At 37.1% G+C, this 11,898-nt stretch overlaps 1 protein-coding gene and 1 long non-coding RNA gene across 6 annotated transcripts in view; one reads left to right on the top strand and one right to left on the bottom strand.

Moving 5' to 3' along the window:
- Il7 (interleukin 7) overlaps window positions 1-2,741 on the bottom strand; it is a 73,560-nt gene extending 70,819 nt beyond the window's left edge. For all 4 annotated transcript variants that reach the window (XR_007108358.1, XR_007108356.1, XM_047550126.1 and 1 more), the window contains exon 1: window positions 2,114-2,741. Coding sequence is in view for 2 of the 4 variants with exons in the window: in XM_047550126.1 (XP_047406082.1) it covers window positions 2,114-2,123 (10 nt within the window). In the remaining 2 variants the exon portion in view is untranslated. The remainder of the gene's footprint in view (window positions 1-2,113) is intronic.
- LOC124983158 (uncharacterized) overlaps window positions 913-11,898 on the top strand; it is a 29,973-nt gene continuing 18,987 nt past the window's right edge. Inside the window, exons 1-2 of one of the 2 annotated variants that reach the window (XR_007108360.1) lie at window positions 913-1,854; window positions 2,133-2,926. This is a non-coding gene — a long non-coding RNA (uncharacterized LOC124983158). The remainder of the gene's footprint in view (window positions 1,855-2,132; window positions 2,927-11,898) is intronic. The other variant, XR_007108359.1, reaches the window with a different exon arrangement.

Here is an 11,898-nt window from a genome sequence, read left to right as displayed (position 1 = left end):
CTGAAACTGTATCATATACCCTTATTTCTGAGAAAAAGACACTAAATATTTGCTTTTATTTGAGTAGGTAATGTGAGTGACACTAGGAGAAAAAAAATCCCAGCACATGAATGTGAATACACCTGTTAGTTGGTCCTACAAAATAACCTTTTCTATTTTTAAGATATTTAAACACTGAAATGGTGCCATTTGTAATTTTCTAATCATTTTTGGTTCTCTACTATTCCATTTTTTTTTGTCCTCAAATATGAAGAAATCACCCAAACCAGATAGCATAGTTGAGGATCACATAGTGAGTCATCATCTACTTAGAAATTGAGCCATTTCCATGTTTTCTTTGCAATGCCCTTGGTTCCAATGCAGTCACATCTTTCTGGTTTTCCCCTGATTCTAACACTTGCAGTTCCTCTGATCTGAAGTAAAAAGGTAAGAAGACAAATGAAACTTGAGGTGTGTTTTCTTTCTTCCTTTCTTTTTTTTTTTTTTTTTTTTTTTTTTTTTTTTTTTTTTTTTGGTACTGAGGTTTGAACCCTTTACCATTGAGCTGTATCTCCAGTCCTTTTAAAGGTTTCTATTTTGAGACAGGATCTCCCTAAATTGCCCAGGCTGGCCTTGAACTCAGTAGTCCTCCTGCTTCAGCCTCCTAAATGGCTGGGATTACAGGTGGGCGTCACCACATTGGGCTTATCTACTTCACCTCTCAAAAGAAACAGATGTAAACAGTATTCCTATGCAGTCTTGATGGTAGAAGTCCATCAGGAAATAAAGGTTCCGTACTAAAATATACACTCTGAGTTTCTTTTCTCTTTTTATGTCTCTACTTTAGATCAGAGGTAGTACAAGGATTAGAATTAGGAAAGAACCAGAAAGAGGTGATTGCAGGAGAAACCAAGGGCATTGCATAGAAAACACAAATATAGTTCCATTTCTAATTCTACATTTAAACTTCTGGAGGCCTTCCCTAACAAATCCATAATGGTCTTGGATATTCTCTCATGCTTTCCCTCCCCACTTTATTTTGTTACTGAGCTGTTGCTCCCAGTTATGTCAATTCTAGGTTTTTAAATATCTATGAGAGGGGAAATGAACAGAGTAGTCAGGGAAGTGCACAGACCATCAAAAGGAAGAGCAGAAGGCTGGCTCTCTATCTCGCACAGGTTTTCTAACTTAAGTAAAACAGTAAAACATTCCAATTTCCCTAAGCAGATCCTCTCCCCTCACATCTCCTTCTCCTGTTTTCTTCCAACATTTAAAATTTTTTTATGGTTAGCCCCTTACACTGATCACAAGGCTGTCAATAGGATCCAACCCACGTTAATTCTGTCCTTGTCCATTTTAAATCCTTATTACGCGGAAATAAAATATATCAGATATCTTCAGGGGTTTAGAATTTAGAAGCATGCCTATTTAATCCTGCTTCCATCAAGGATCGAGCACGTAAGACAAAGCAAAGTCTGGCTTTTCTCAATGCAAATCCTGGGACGTGGGTTCCCAGAAAACAGCGCAAGGTACAGCCCCAGATGGAAACTCCCAGTCTTACTGAGGGGGAAAAACGGGGTTTTACAGAGACCAGTCCCTTGGGGCTTAAAAGCGCGTCCCCAGGGAGCTTCGCTTTCAGTTCTGTGAGAAGTTCGGGGCTGCAAGAGTCCAGCTACTCGTTGAACCCAGGCTGCCTGTGAGTAACTTGGCGCTGCCTGGAGCACGGGTATGGCTGGTTTGGCTCAGTGCTCGCCCAGGGCAACGCTGGTTAGGGACAGACTGTCACTGGAAGTCACTGACTACCTCTGAGATCTGGCTGCAAGTTGTCACCGCTGAGCGGCGTGGAGGTTGCAGCGTTCAGTCTCGGGACAGAAGGTAGGTGTCGGAACTGCTTTTCACAGTCTGCTAGGGACAGCAAACCCAGGTGCAAAAGACTATGGGCCACTGTACTCAGGAGCTGGTAGCGGCTAACCATGGGAGAGGCAGTGTTCTCCGCAGGTCCAAAGGGCAAGCCGGGCTATTCCCGGACGTGCCTTGGCGCAGGGGGGGGGGGGTGGGGAGAATCGCAGCGCGTCCGGGAGTCCCCAGGCGCGCCTGGCGCGCGAACTTGTGCGCCCCGGAGTAGAGCGCTTACCATGGAACATTGTCTGCAGGAGGCGGGCGTAGTCATGATGACCACAACTGCAACAGGAGCACGCTCTCACCCATAATCACTCCCAGGACCATGGTCTTCCGCGGAGTTGACACAAGTCCGCGCTGAACAGGCCAGTCTCTGCAGCTGGTTTCTTTCACCCACGCCGCGCCTGTTGTTTCATCCATCCCAGGAGGGGCGGCACACATCACAGCCTGGCTCTGTGCTTTGCTTTTTCCATAACTTCCGTAGGATCAGCCGGCAGTGTACTTTCAGTTTCTTCTTTGAGCTTAGTCTGTAGGTTCAATCTTTAGGTTTATCCTCTGGACGCCTTTACCATCTCCTCTCTGCTGGGCACCCGTGTCCTTCCTTAGCGCTTTCCATGCACCTGGACCAGGACCAGAGGGAGGTGCAAACTTGCCAAGTACCGCAGGAGAAATCAGGTGGCCTTCTGATTCAGAGCGATTCAGGGTAAAAGACTTTTCAGATGACTTCTAACCGCCTTGGCAACTCTTGGGCGACCGAGAGCTAAAACCATTGGTTGCTAATATGTCCACGGAAACCACAAATGTGCTGGGCGAAAGCTGGGCAATTGCAAGAGGACGCCACCGAGGAGGCGTCGCCGCTTCTGCCGCGGATGTGACAGACGTTGCCAAGTCATCTTATAAAAAAAAGGAAGTGAAGAATGATTAAGAGGGTCACGCCCTCTGCCCCTCCAACCTCTCTAATTAGTTTCTTTCTCTGTCTTCTGTGCATGCACCTGCTCAGGTGGGATCTTAAGGAAAAGTAATTCTGTGGCCCCACCTAATCTGGTAGGTAAGTGCTATTTTTAGAAAATCAAAGCCCAAATTAAGTAGAGAATGTGGAAAATTACTGTAACGATGACTTCCACATGTGTATCCGACATGGATGGCTAATAAATCCAACTATCCATTTCGTCTGTGTGTCACTGAGGAGATAATGTTTTCTAAGACCTGAATTACCTAAGCATTTTCTACTTTAGTTTTGTTTCTGATACTCTGCAGAAATCCTGCTTAGATGAAGGTGGGTAATGCAAACCAGTAACAACAGAGATAATAAATTATTGTTTATTTAGCATATGCTCTGTGCCAATATTGTGCTAAGCATTTTACATATATTGTCCCATGCAAAACTTTCTATGAGGTAGAACATTCTCTTATTTGCACTTTACACATGCAAATCAGAGACTTCCTTAAGTAATATGCCAGAGTTTACTTAGCAGAATTAAGACAAAAAACTGCTATATTCTGGCTCCAAAGTCCATGCCTGGAATGCTTGTGTTAGAAGGAAGACCTTGCAAATAGTACAAATTATATAGAAATTGATGCTGGAAGGATGATGACATCATGTGGGTGTGACCCTGTCCCACAGTGGGGAACTCAGGAAAGGTTTCTGGAGTTGTGACTTCTAAATCAACACCTGAACAGTAATGAACTTGGAGTTGGTAAAGAGCATTCCAGATTCTGTAATAGTGTAGCAAGGAAAAGAGACCAAGAGGAAGGAGAAGGAGATAAAGAAACAATGAATTAGAGAGTGAGGAACAGTGACTCAAGCCTGAAATTTGGATCTTTTGATTCCTCTAGTAGTCTTTTTTCCCACATTGGCAAGTCCTATCAGTGCCACCTCCAAAATAAACCCTGCCAGCTGACTACAGAAGCTGTCTAAGGAATCTTCCAGTTTTCCCTCTCTCCCACTACCCCTTCATTCTGCTCAGAGGAGCATGATATCTGGTTGCACTTCTCACCCTGGGGCCACTTCCCACTGTGTACCAGGTCCTCAAGGCCTTGTGTGATCTAGGTCCTACCACCCTCCCTGGTACCCATTTCATCCTCACTATGCTGCAATATATGGACCTTTTCTTCCCTATGCCCAGGCAAGCTTGCTTCCATTTAAAACAGTGTGTAGTCATGGTTGGCATTCAGTATTACTAAGTGATAGCATGAGAGAGAATGATGGCATGAAGATCGTTCTGTACCAATATTGTGCTAAGCATTTTACATATATTGTCCCATGCAAAACTTCCGGTGAGGTAGAACATTTTCTTATTTGCAATTCACAGAGGTGGGATCAGAGACTTCCTTAAGTAATATGCCAGAGTTTGCCTAGCAAAATTAGGACAATAAAAGAGAATGTATGTGAAGGTAGAAAGTAAATAGAAGAAAAGTGGAATAGTAAAAGGGAAACAAATGAGACCAGGAGACAGAATGGAATGGGAAAAGCCAACTATTCCCATTTTATTGGCACCTAAATGGGCAATAGGTAGAAGGGAAAGATGAGGCTAGAGTGACTGTTAAAGATAAATTCTATAACTAAACATGCCTGTGTTGGTGATTAGTTATTTAAATCTCTAACGGAAGCATGGAGGCATGTAATGGCTCATGGCCTGCACTTTTTTCTTTCCCTTCTTCTGTTTTCTAACTTTTCAGGGACAGAGTAAAAGAGCTTCCATCAACAACTTGCCCAGGAGGAAATCCGTCTTCCTTTTTGATGCAATCACCATAAAACCTGGCAGAATAAGGGCCTTTGCATAAGCAAATTTTGGGGGAAAATTATTTAGAACTCCAGGAGAGAGTAAATTCATCACTGGACTCTGTCTTTTAAAGAGAATATTCTGAAAGCATTTGGACTTTTTATGATTATATTAATAGGTGCACCTTTTAACTACGTCAAATTATAGACAATTCTATGACAAAATTAGTATCAGTGGAAAAAATTCCCAAAGTCTTAAATTAGCTATTTTTCTTGATAAACTGAATTAAATTTTTTTTATCTCACAGATGGGCAAGGATAAAGGGTTTTATAAATTTTTAAATTGCTAATGATTTATGATTAAAGAAATGGAGCAGTTATTATGCTTACTCATAGAACCAATGAATTGTGCAGAAAAACCAAAAAAGAGACAAATATAAATTTTATGAATTATTTTCAATAAATATTATAAGGGAAGATAATATTCTTATAATAGAAAAATATTGAAATGAAATTATATGATGTCAGCCTGAAGAGAAAATTGTTGTATGTTAGTAACCAGTGTTTCTTTTAACGTTCTACAATCTTCAGTCCAAATGGTCAATTATTTTTAACCTGAAAATATTTTCCTATTAACTGTACCATATTGTCCAACTTAATATGACTATTCCTTGTAGGCTGGACTCTGAATTCCATATAGTATACTAAGCATGGATGTTTTCTGAAGTTCCTGTGATTTAATTTTTCAAGAAAAATATTAAACTTGTTTCAAATACATGTGTGTATACAGGCATGCACACACAAAGACAATGTTAGGGGCATGGGATCTATGTAGTTCCACAGGGTACTATGTTTTGAAGGACCCATGTTTTGCTTACTGCTGTGCTGTCATTGTGTTGAAATTCTTAATTATTTTTGAACAAGGGGACTCTTATTTTCATTTTCCTCTGGGTCTTAAAAATTCTGTAACTGGTCATGCACTCTACAAATGTTGTTACACCTTATAAATAGCAATGCATGTCTTTAAGGTGGCTTCAGTCTGTGTAATTCCAAGAATGATAAATGTATGAAAAGGAAAGGATAATATGTTATTTTTTTAACCAGAGATTTAAGATAATTTAAATTCATTTTGTAGTGAAATAAGGATCCAAAATTTAATTCACCTGTTCAATGGAAACAAAACAACTATAAGAGTGAATTACCTTTAATCTAGATCTGCTCTGTTTGATTTCCATGTCTGAGCTTGGGAGACAATGTTGAATTTTATAAAGTGACTACTGGGCATCTATTTACATGGTCATGTTTTTTTCTTTTTGCATTACTGAACGAACCATACATTTAACATAATGCTAAATTTAAATTGCTAATATTGGCATTTTGCAATTGTACTCATAATCAGGGTATGTTTGTTCTTTATATTCAACTTGGATTGGGCTAGTTTTGTCAAAGAGTTTGCTAGCTTCATAATAGGAATTGGAGTTTCATTGTTAAAGCTGCATCAAAACTTTCTATGAACTATTTGTCTCTGGAAGACTTACTAGAGAGTTCAAAAATAATCATACTTAGTTTTATGGAACAAAATTCAGCTATAGGATCAGACTGTCTGTTTTGAGCATTATAAGAGTCAAAATGAAAGGTGTATTCTTATGGCTTAATCAAAATGGCCATGTCAGACTGTCAGGAACTCTGTTGGAGGTGTATAGGTCAGCATATTGGTGATGGCCAGAGTCATGAAAATGAATGAAATTACTCAACTTGCATTTTAGAACGAGAAAAATTATGCCTGGAGGAAACTTAAGATACAGCACTGCAGGGTAGATGGGGAAAGAAGTGCCTCCTGGCAAGTAGTGACAGAAAAGTCAAAGTCAGAAGTCAGCACCTCAGAAGGCAAGGGAGGACAGAATTTCAAAATAGAGTAAGCAGTTAGTATTTCCAGAAGTCACAAAGAGGTTGAGCAAGATAGATGTTGACAAGTGTGTCCACTAAAATTGCCAGAGCAGAGATTATCCATGGTCCTCATGACAACAGTTTGAGAAGAGCAGTGTAGATAGATTCATGGAGGATGAGGGAAGAAGGAAATAAAGTGAGAGGGGACAACTTTTTAAAGATGTATAGTAATGACAAAAGGAATAGTATAATGGTTTGAAAGGTGAAAAAGGCATGATGGAAACTTTTGTTATCAAGGAGTACTTGAGAATACTTATGAATTAATTCGCAAAATTAGGTTCAGGCCAAGTGGGAAAGAATGAGGCAAAGAAACCAGAGATAGCTGACTTTCTTTTCTTATATTCTCTTCATTTCTATGTCCTTTTTAAAATTTTTGTCCTTAAGCTTTATAATTTTAAAAAAGAGTGCACTATCCAGTGCCTAATTTTATATTCTTTAAAATGATCCTTATGAAAATCACTTGTATATTGTTGGAATAAGGATTGTTTTGTCTAAAAGAGAAATCTAATATTTCCCAGGTTGCTTATCTGAGTGAGCAGCAGTTATAGCTTATGCAGTTTGCATCATCTGACCCTTTTGTATGTCAATGGTGTGTTATAGGTGATCAAAACTTTCTTTTATATGCCAGATTTTAGAGTAGCTATGCTCTTAACCACTGCCTTTGTAGGAAATTACCTACAACAATTTTCTTCATGCATAGTATTTGAAATAAATGGAAAAATGTCTTGCCTAAGTACCTGCACAAATTCCCTTTATATTATGCACTTACTATGTGAAGATATTGAGTTATTCTTATGAGCTTTTACACAGCAGTGACTGTATCTCACTCAACTTAAAATTCTCTGCAGTCAACAAAATGCCTTTCAAGTTACAGACTTTATCCAAGTATGACCTGTGGAAAACAGAGACATCACAGGCACAGGTCTTGACTTGCTTTTCTTATGGAGAATCAGTGTCTCAGCGATGTTGTGTTAACATCAAGGAATGTTACAATATCAACTACTGACTGACATTGACATGTCGAAATTTAATATTTAATAGAGATTTAAACTATTTTTTCCATGTGGAAGGTCATCTTTTTAAAATCCATTTATTGTTGGGTTAGAAAATTAGTGCAACCTGCTTCCCCTTCCAACAGGTTTGTTCCAGCATATTTGTTATTACCTTGGAGTCCTAGTACATCCATTAACTCATCTATATGACATGGAATGATTAGATGTATTGCAGCAGTAATGAAATTAACAAACATCAACCTAAATGGGGTGTGGTGGTACATGCCTGTAATCCCAGCTATTCTGAAGGCTAAGACGGGAGCATCACAAGTTTGATGCCAGACTAGGCAATTATCTCAAATTAAAAATTACATTTTAAGAAGGGCTGGGGTACTGTAACTCAGTGGTAGAGTGCCTCTGGGTTCAATTATCAGTACCATAAAAATAAATGATTAAATAAATAGATAAATAACAATCTAGAATGATCTTGTACCTCCCTGAGTTCCTGGGATATTGGTCATATTGCTCTGTGCCAATTAACTAACATTCCAAAAGACTGGAACTACCATTCACATGAACACGAAAATTGTCAAGAGACTAAAATACTAAGTCATTGAGTATGGTATGTCAGACAATGATTTCTTCAAACAAGGGAGTAGAATGTCATATATATCTTGAGTAACATGTCCTATTAAATGGTGGCTGTATGCTTTGCTATTCTTGTTCCTTTTACCATGTCAGCAATTCTCCCTAATTAACCCCAAGTTTTTCTTCTCATTTCTCTTTATTAGATTTTTTTATGGCCAATTAGTGTTTTGATCTTCCTTGGTAAGTTATTACTCAAATCAGTTAAATATAAAATTTTCTATTTCCTATTTTTTGTGGGTTTTTTTTGTCCAAAATGATATCATATATTGTTTTCATTCTCTGAGACCTTAAACTTTTATCTAGATTGGATAAGTAGGATCATTTTGATTCTAATTCTAAATTAACCCAGATTATAACTTTTCAATTCTAAATTAAATTCTATGAAATTAGGACCATTTACCAAATACAAATATGTTTCTACGTAGTCATCTAATGGATTTACATTTTTAAATTTTTCAGTATATATGTTTTTCTCTTTATTTTCATGCTCTTTTGGCTTAAAATGAGGCATACTCAATATACAAAATGAAGCAAAATATTATTGCATGTACTGTGCATTAATCATTCAAGAATGATCTAATGAATGGGACTAGAGGTGTTTTGCAGGCATTCTTCAATAACAACCATATTTAAATTAGCAAATTTAAAATAAAATCCAAACTCAGCCAAACCAAATCAAAACAAAACATCAAAATTGAAAATTTCCAATAGTCATGAAGATCAGTATCCAAATGCAAAATTTAAAAAAAGTTTGCAAATTTCAAAGAAATCTCATAATATTGAATCTATAAAAGCACCAGGAAATATCAATTAAGCAGGTCAAATTCATAGTTTTGTTACTGTTGCTTTAATTTTGGTAGGGAATAAGATCCTTGGTAGGGTCTTTTTACTTTAGCTTTCCTAAATCTTTCTAAGCCCTTGATCCCCTGAATAAACTCCTGCTTCATTGAATTGATTTTTATATTTTTCAGTGTGAGGCAAGTACTCTACCACTGAGCTACATCCCCAACTATTTTGACTTGAATTTGGTTTAATACAAATCTTTCCTTATTCTTTATGTAAAGTCTTTATTGACTATTAAATTGCAAAAGGAGATAAGTTTTATGGCAAACCTGTTCTTGCAAGTAGACCTCTTTGGCAGATCCTTTGGCTAATTTCCATTGTGCAAGTACAGCTAAGTTCCTATAGCTTATCAGTAAGTGGAATTAACTGGAACTTTGCTTTTCCAAGACAATAAGTTCTGGCTCAAACAATATGTATCCCCACCAAAAAAGCTAATATGTTAAAAGCATGATCCCCAATGCAGCAAGGTCAGAGGTCAGAGCTCTTATCAAAGCCTAAAACCCCCCCTCTGAAACTTGCTACACTGGAAATCATGTTTTCAAGACATGAACTTTTCAGGGAACATTTCATATCCAAACTGTAGCAGTCATCTGTGTGAGATAGGGTAAATATATTGAAATTACATTGTGATTGTTTGAACAATTTTATCCCCATAGTGTGAAATCACTGAAGGCACAGGTGACTTTTTTTGTGTGATGTCTTTTGAACCTAGAACAGTGCTTCTCTTGCATCAGATGTTTGATGTATATTTTCAGGATGAATGGATGGCTTCTTATACTATCACATGAGTCATGTGACTAGGCTTTCTGTTTCCTAACAGCAGACACCTTTCTTGTTGGCTTTATTCTTAAGCACTGTCCCCAAACATCAGGGACACTCAGTAAGAAAGTAACCGATATCATATTAGATGGAGACACATTTATCATTCTGGTTTCATCAACTGGTAAAGAAGATATAGATTAATTAGAATATGTCACTCTTCAGAAATTCAAGAAGTGAAATGACTCCATCTTTTAGATACATTCAGTCTAGTTGTATATTTAAAAAACAAACTGGGTGCAGTGGTTCATGTCTATAATCCCAGCAGCTCAGGAGGCCAAGGAAGGAGGATCTTGAGTTCAAAGCCAGCCTTAGCAACAGCAATGCACTAAGCAACTCAGTGAGACCCTGTCTAAATAAAATACAAAATCGATCTGGGGTTGTTGCTCAGTGATCGAGTGCCCCTGGGTTTATTCACCAGTACCACAAACAAACAAACAAACCCACTATTAGGATTATATCATGCATATCTGATATCAACAGTGGTTAAGTAGCATATAGGTCTATGCTTAAAGCATAACTTTAAGTATACAGGACACTTCCTATCCTGAGATGTTTAATACCCACAAACCTCATATAATCTTGTCAGGACAACACTAAAGATGAGGCTTTATTTTTTTCTAAAATGGTCTCCAGAGGGATTTAATATTAGCTAAACGTGTGTTTGTGTATGTGTTCTATAGTGAGAAATAGATATGTTAAAATAGGACCACAAAGAAGAAAATAATTTAGTCAAATATTTATAGCTTCTTACACAAAACATTTATTTAAAACCTTCCCTTTAAATATTACTATTGAATTGAAAATGTTTTCATTTTTATTGTAAGATCAGCTTTAATTGCTTTGTTTTCCTCCTATTATTTCCCAAAAACAAAGAAGACATTTCAAATTTAGGAGAGTGATTCTAGATAGTATTCCAGAACTGCTTGGCTTTATTTGCACCGTTTGGTTGATGAGAGTTATTTAGTAACAGCAATATTTCTGATGACTAATAATGGTTTCTAGGTGGCATTGTAAATAAAATTTGTAAGTGTCTTGGAGATGGAAGGTTATGTTGCATAAATTGAGTCCATAAAATATATTTTATAAACTAGTGTAGATGTTAGTTTTTGTTAATTTTGAAGTTTGGGGTTTGGAATTATGAATTTAAAATACATTCTCTATAAATTGGATGAAAAATAATTTAATGATTTTCATACTATATAAGTAAATATTTGTACTTATTTGTAATTCATCTATTTAAACTCCTCCATATTATTCAATTTATTTTGAATACTTTAAAGTGTACCATGTCAATCATATTTCAAATTTCAGTAATGTTGATAAGGTAGAGTGGCCACAGGAAGAAACTGCTCTAAAACTAACAATTTATGTTGGAACAGGTACTCATTGAACAGCAGTATGAGTATTTGTATATTATGTATCTCACTAATATAAGGTATTATGAATATTTTAACAAGTTGGACGTTTTATTTTCTGATTTTTTTTCACTTCAATATTACCTGGAGAGTCTATGCACCCATTTTATACTCATGCTAACTAACATTCCTCAAAATGTTCTTTGGAATTCTCTCTTATAGTTGGTTTCAGAGTCTCTAGCACATTGCATTTAGAATAGTTGTGGTTTAATAATGTGTTTAAATTTTGAAAACAGTGAAGAACAATGTAGAAACAAAAAAAATGGATCTTGGAATTGGGAAAAAATTATGAATTAATTTGGGTAGGTTTCCAAATTCAAATGCCTCTGGAAGCCAGGTAGATAATACAAATCAAATGCCTTAAGCCTACTGGGGACTGCAGTGGCTGGAGAGCTCAGGCCTTGTCTAAAGGTCGCTAGAATGCAAGATCAGCATTGCCCAATTTTCCAGTCTAGCAGGCTAGGCTGAAAATTGGCATATTTTACTGGACCTTCCCAATTGTTAAATGTTGGCTTAGTTCTTTAAATACTTGATTTATAATCTCTGCTTTACAATAATACCTTTTCATAGTGCTTATACTCTGCAGGTTTTACTTGAACTTTTCATAAATTCAAATGTCTGTGCATTGAGT

The sequence above is a fragment of the Sciurus carolinensis genome, chromosome 1, assembly GCF_902686445.1.
Source record: "Sciurus carolinensis chromosome 1, mSciCar1.2, whole genome shotgun sequence".
NCBI lineage: Eukaryota > Metazoa > Chordata > Mammalia > Rodentia > Sciuridae > Sciurus > Sciurus carolinensis.
The sequence above is the reverse complement of the archived record's forward strand: the minus strand, read 5'-3'. Positions and strand labels throughout refer to the sequence as shown.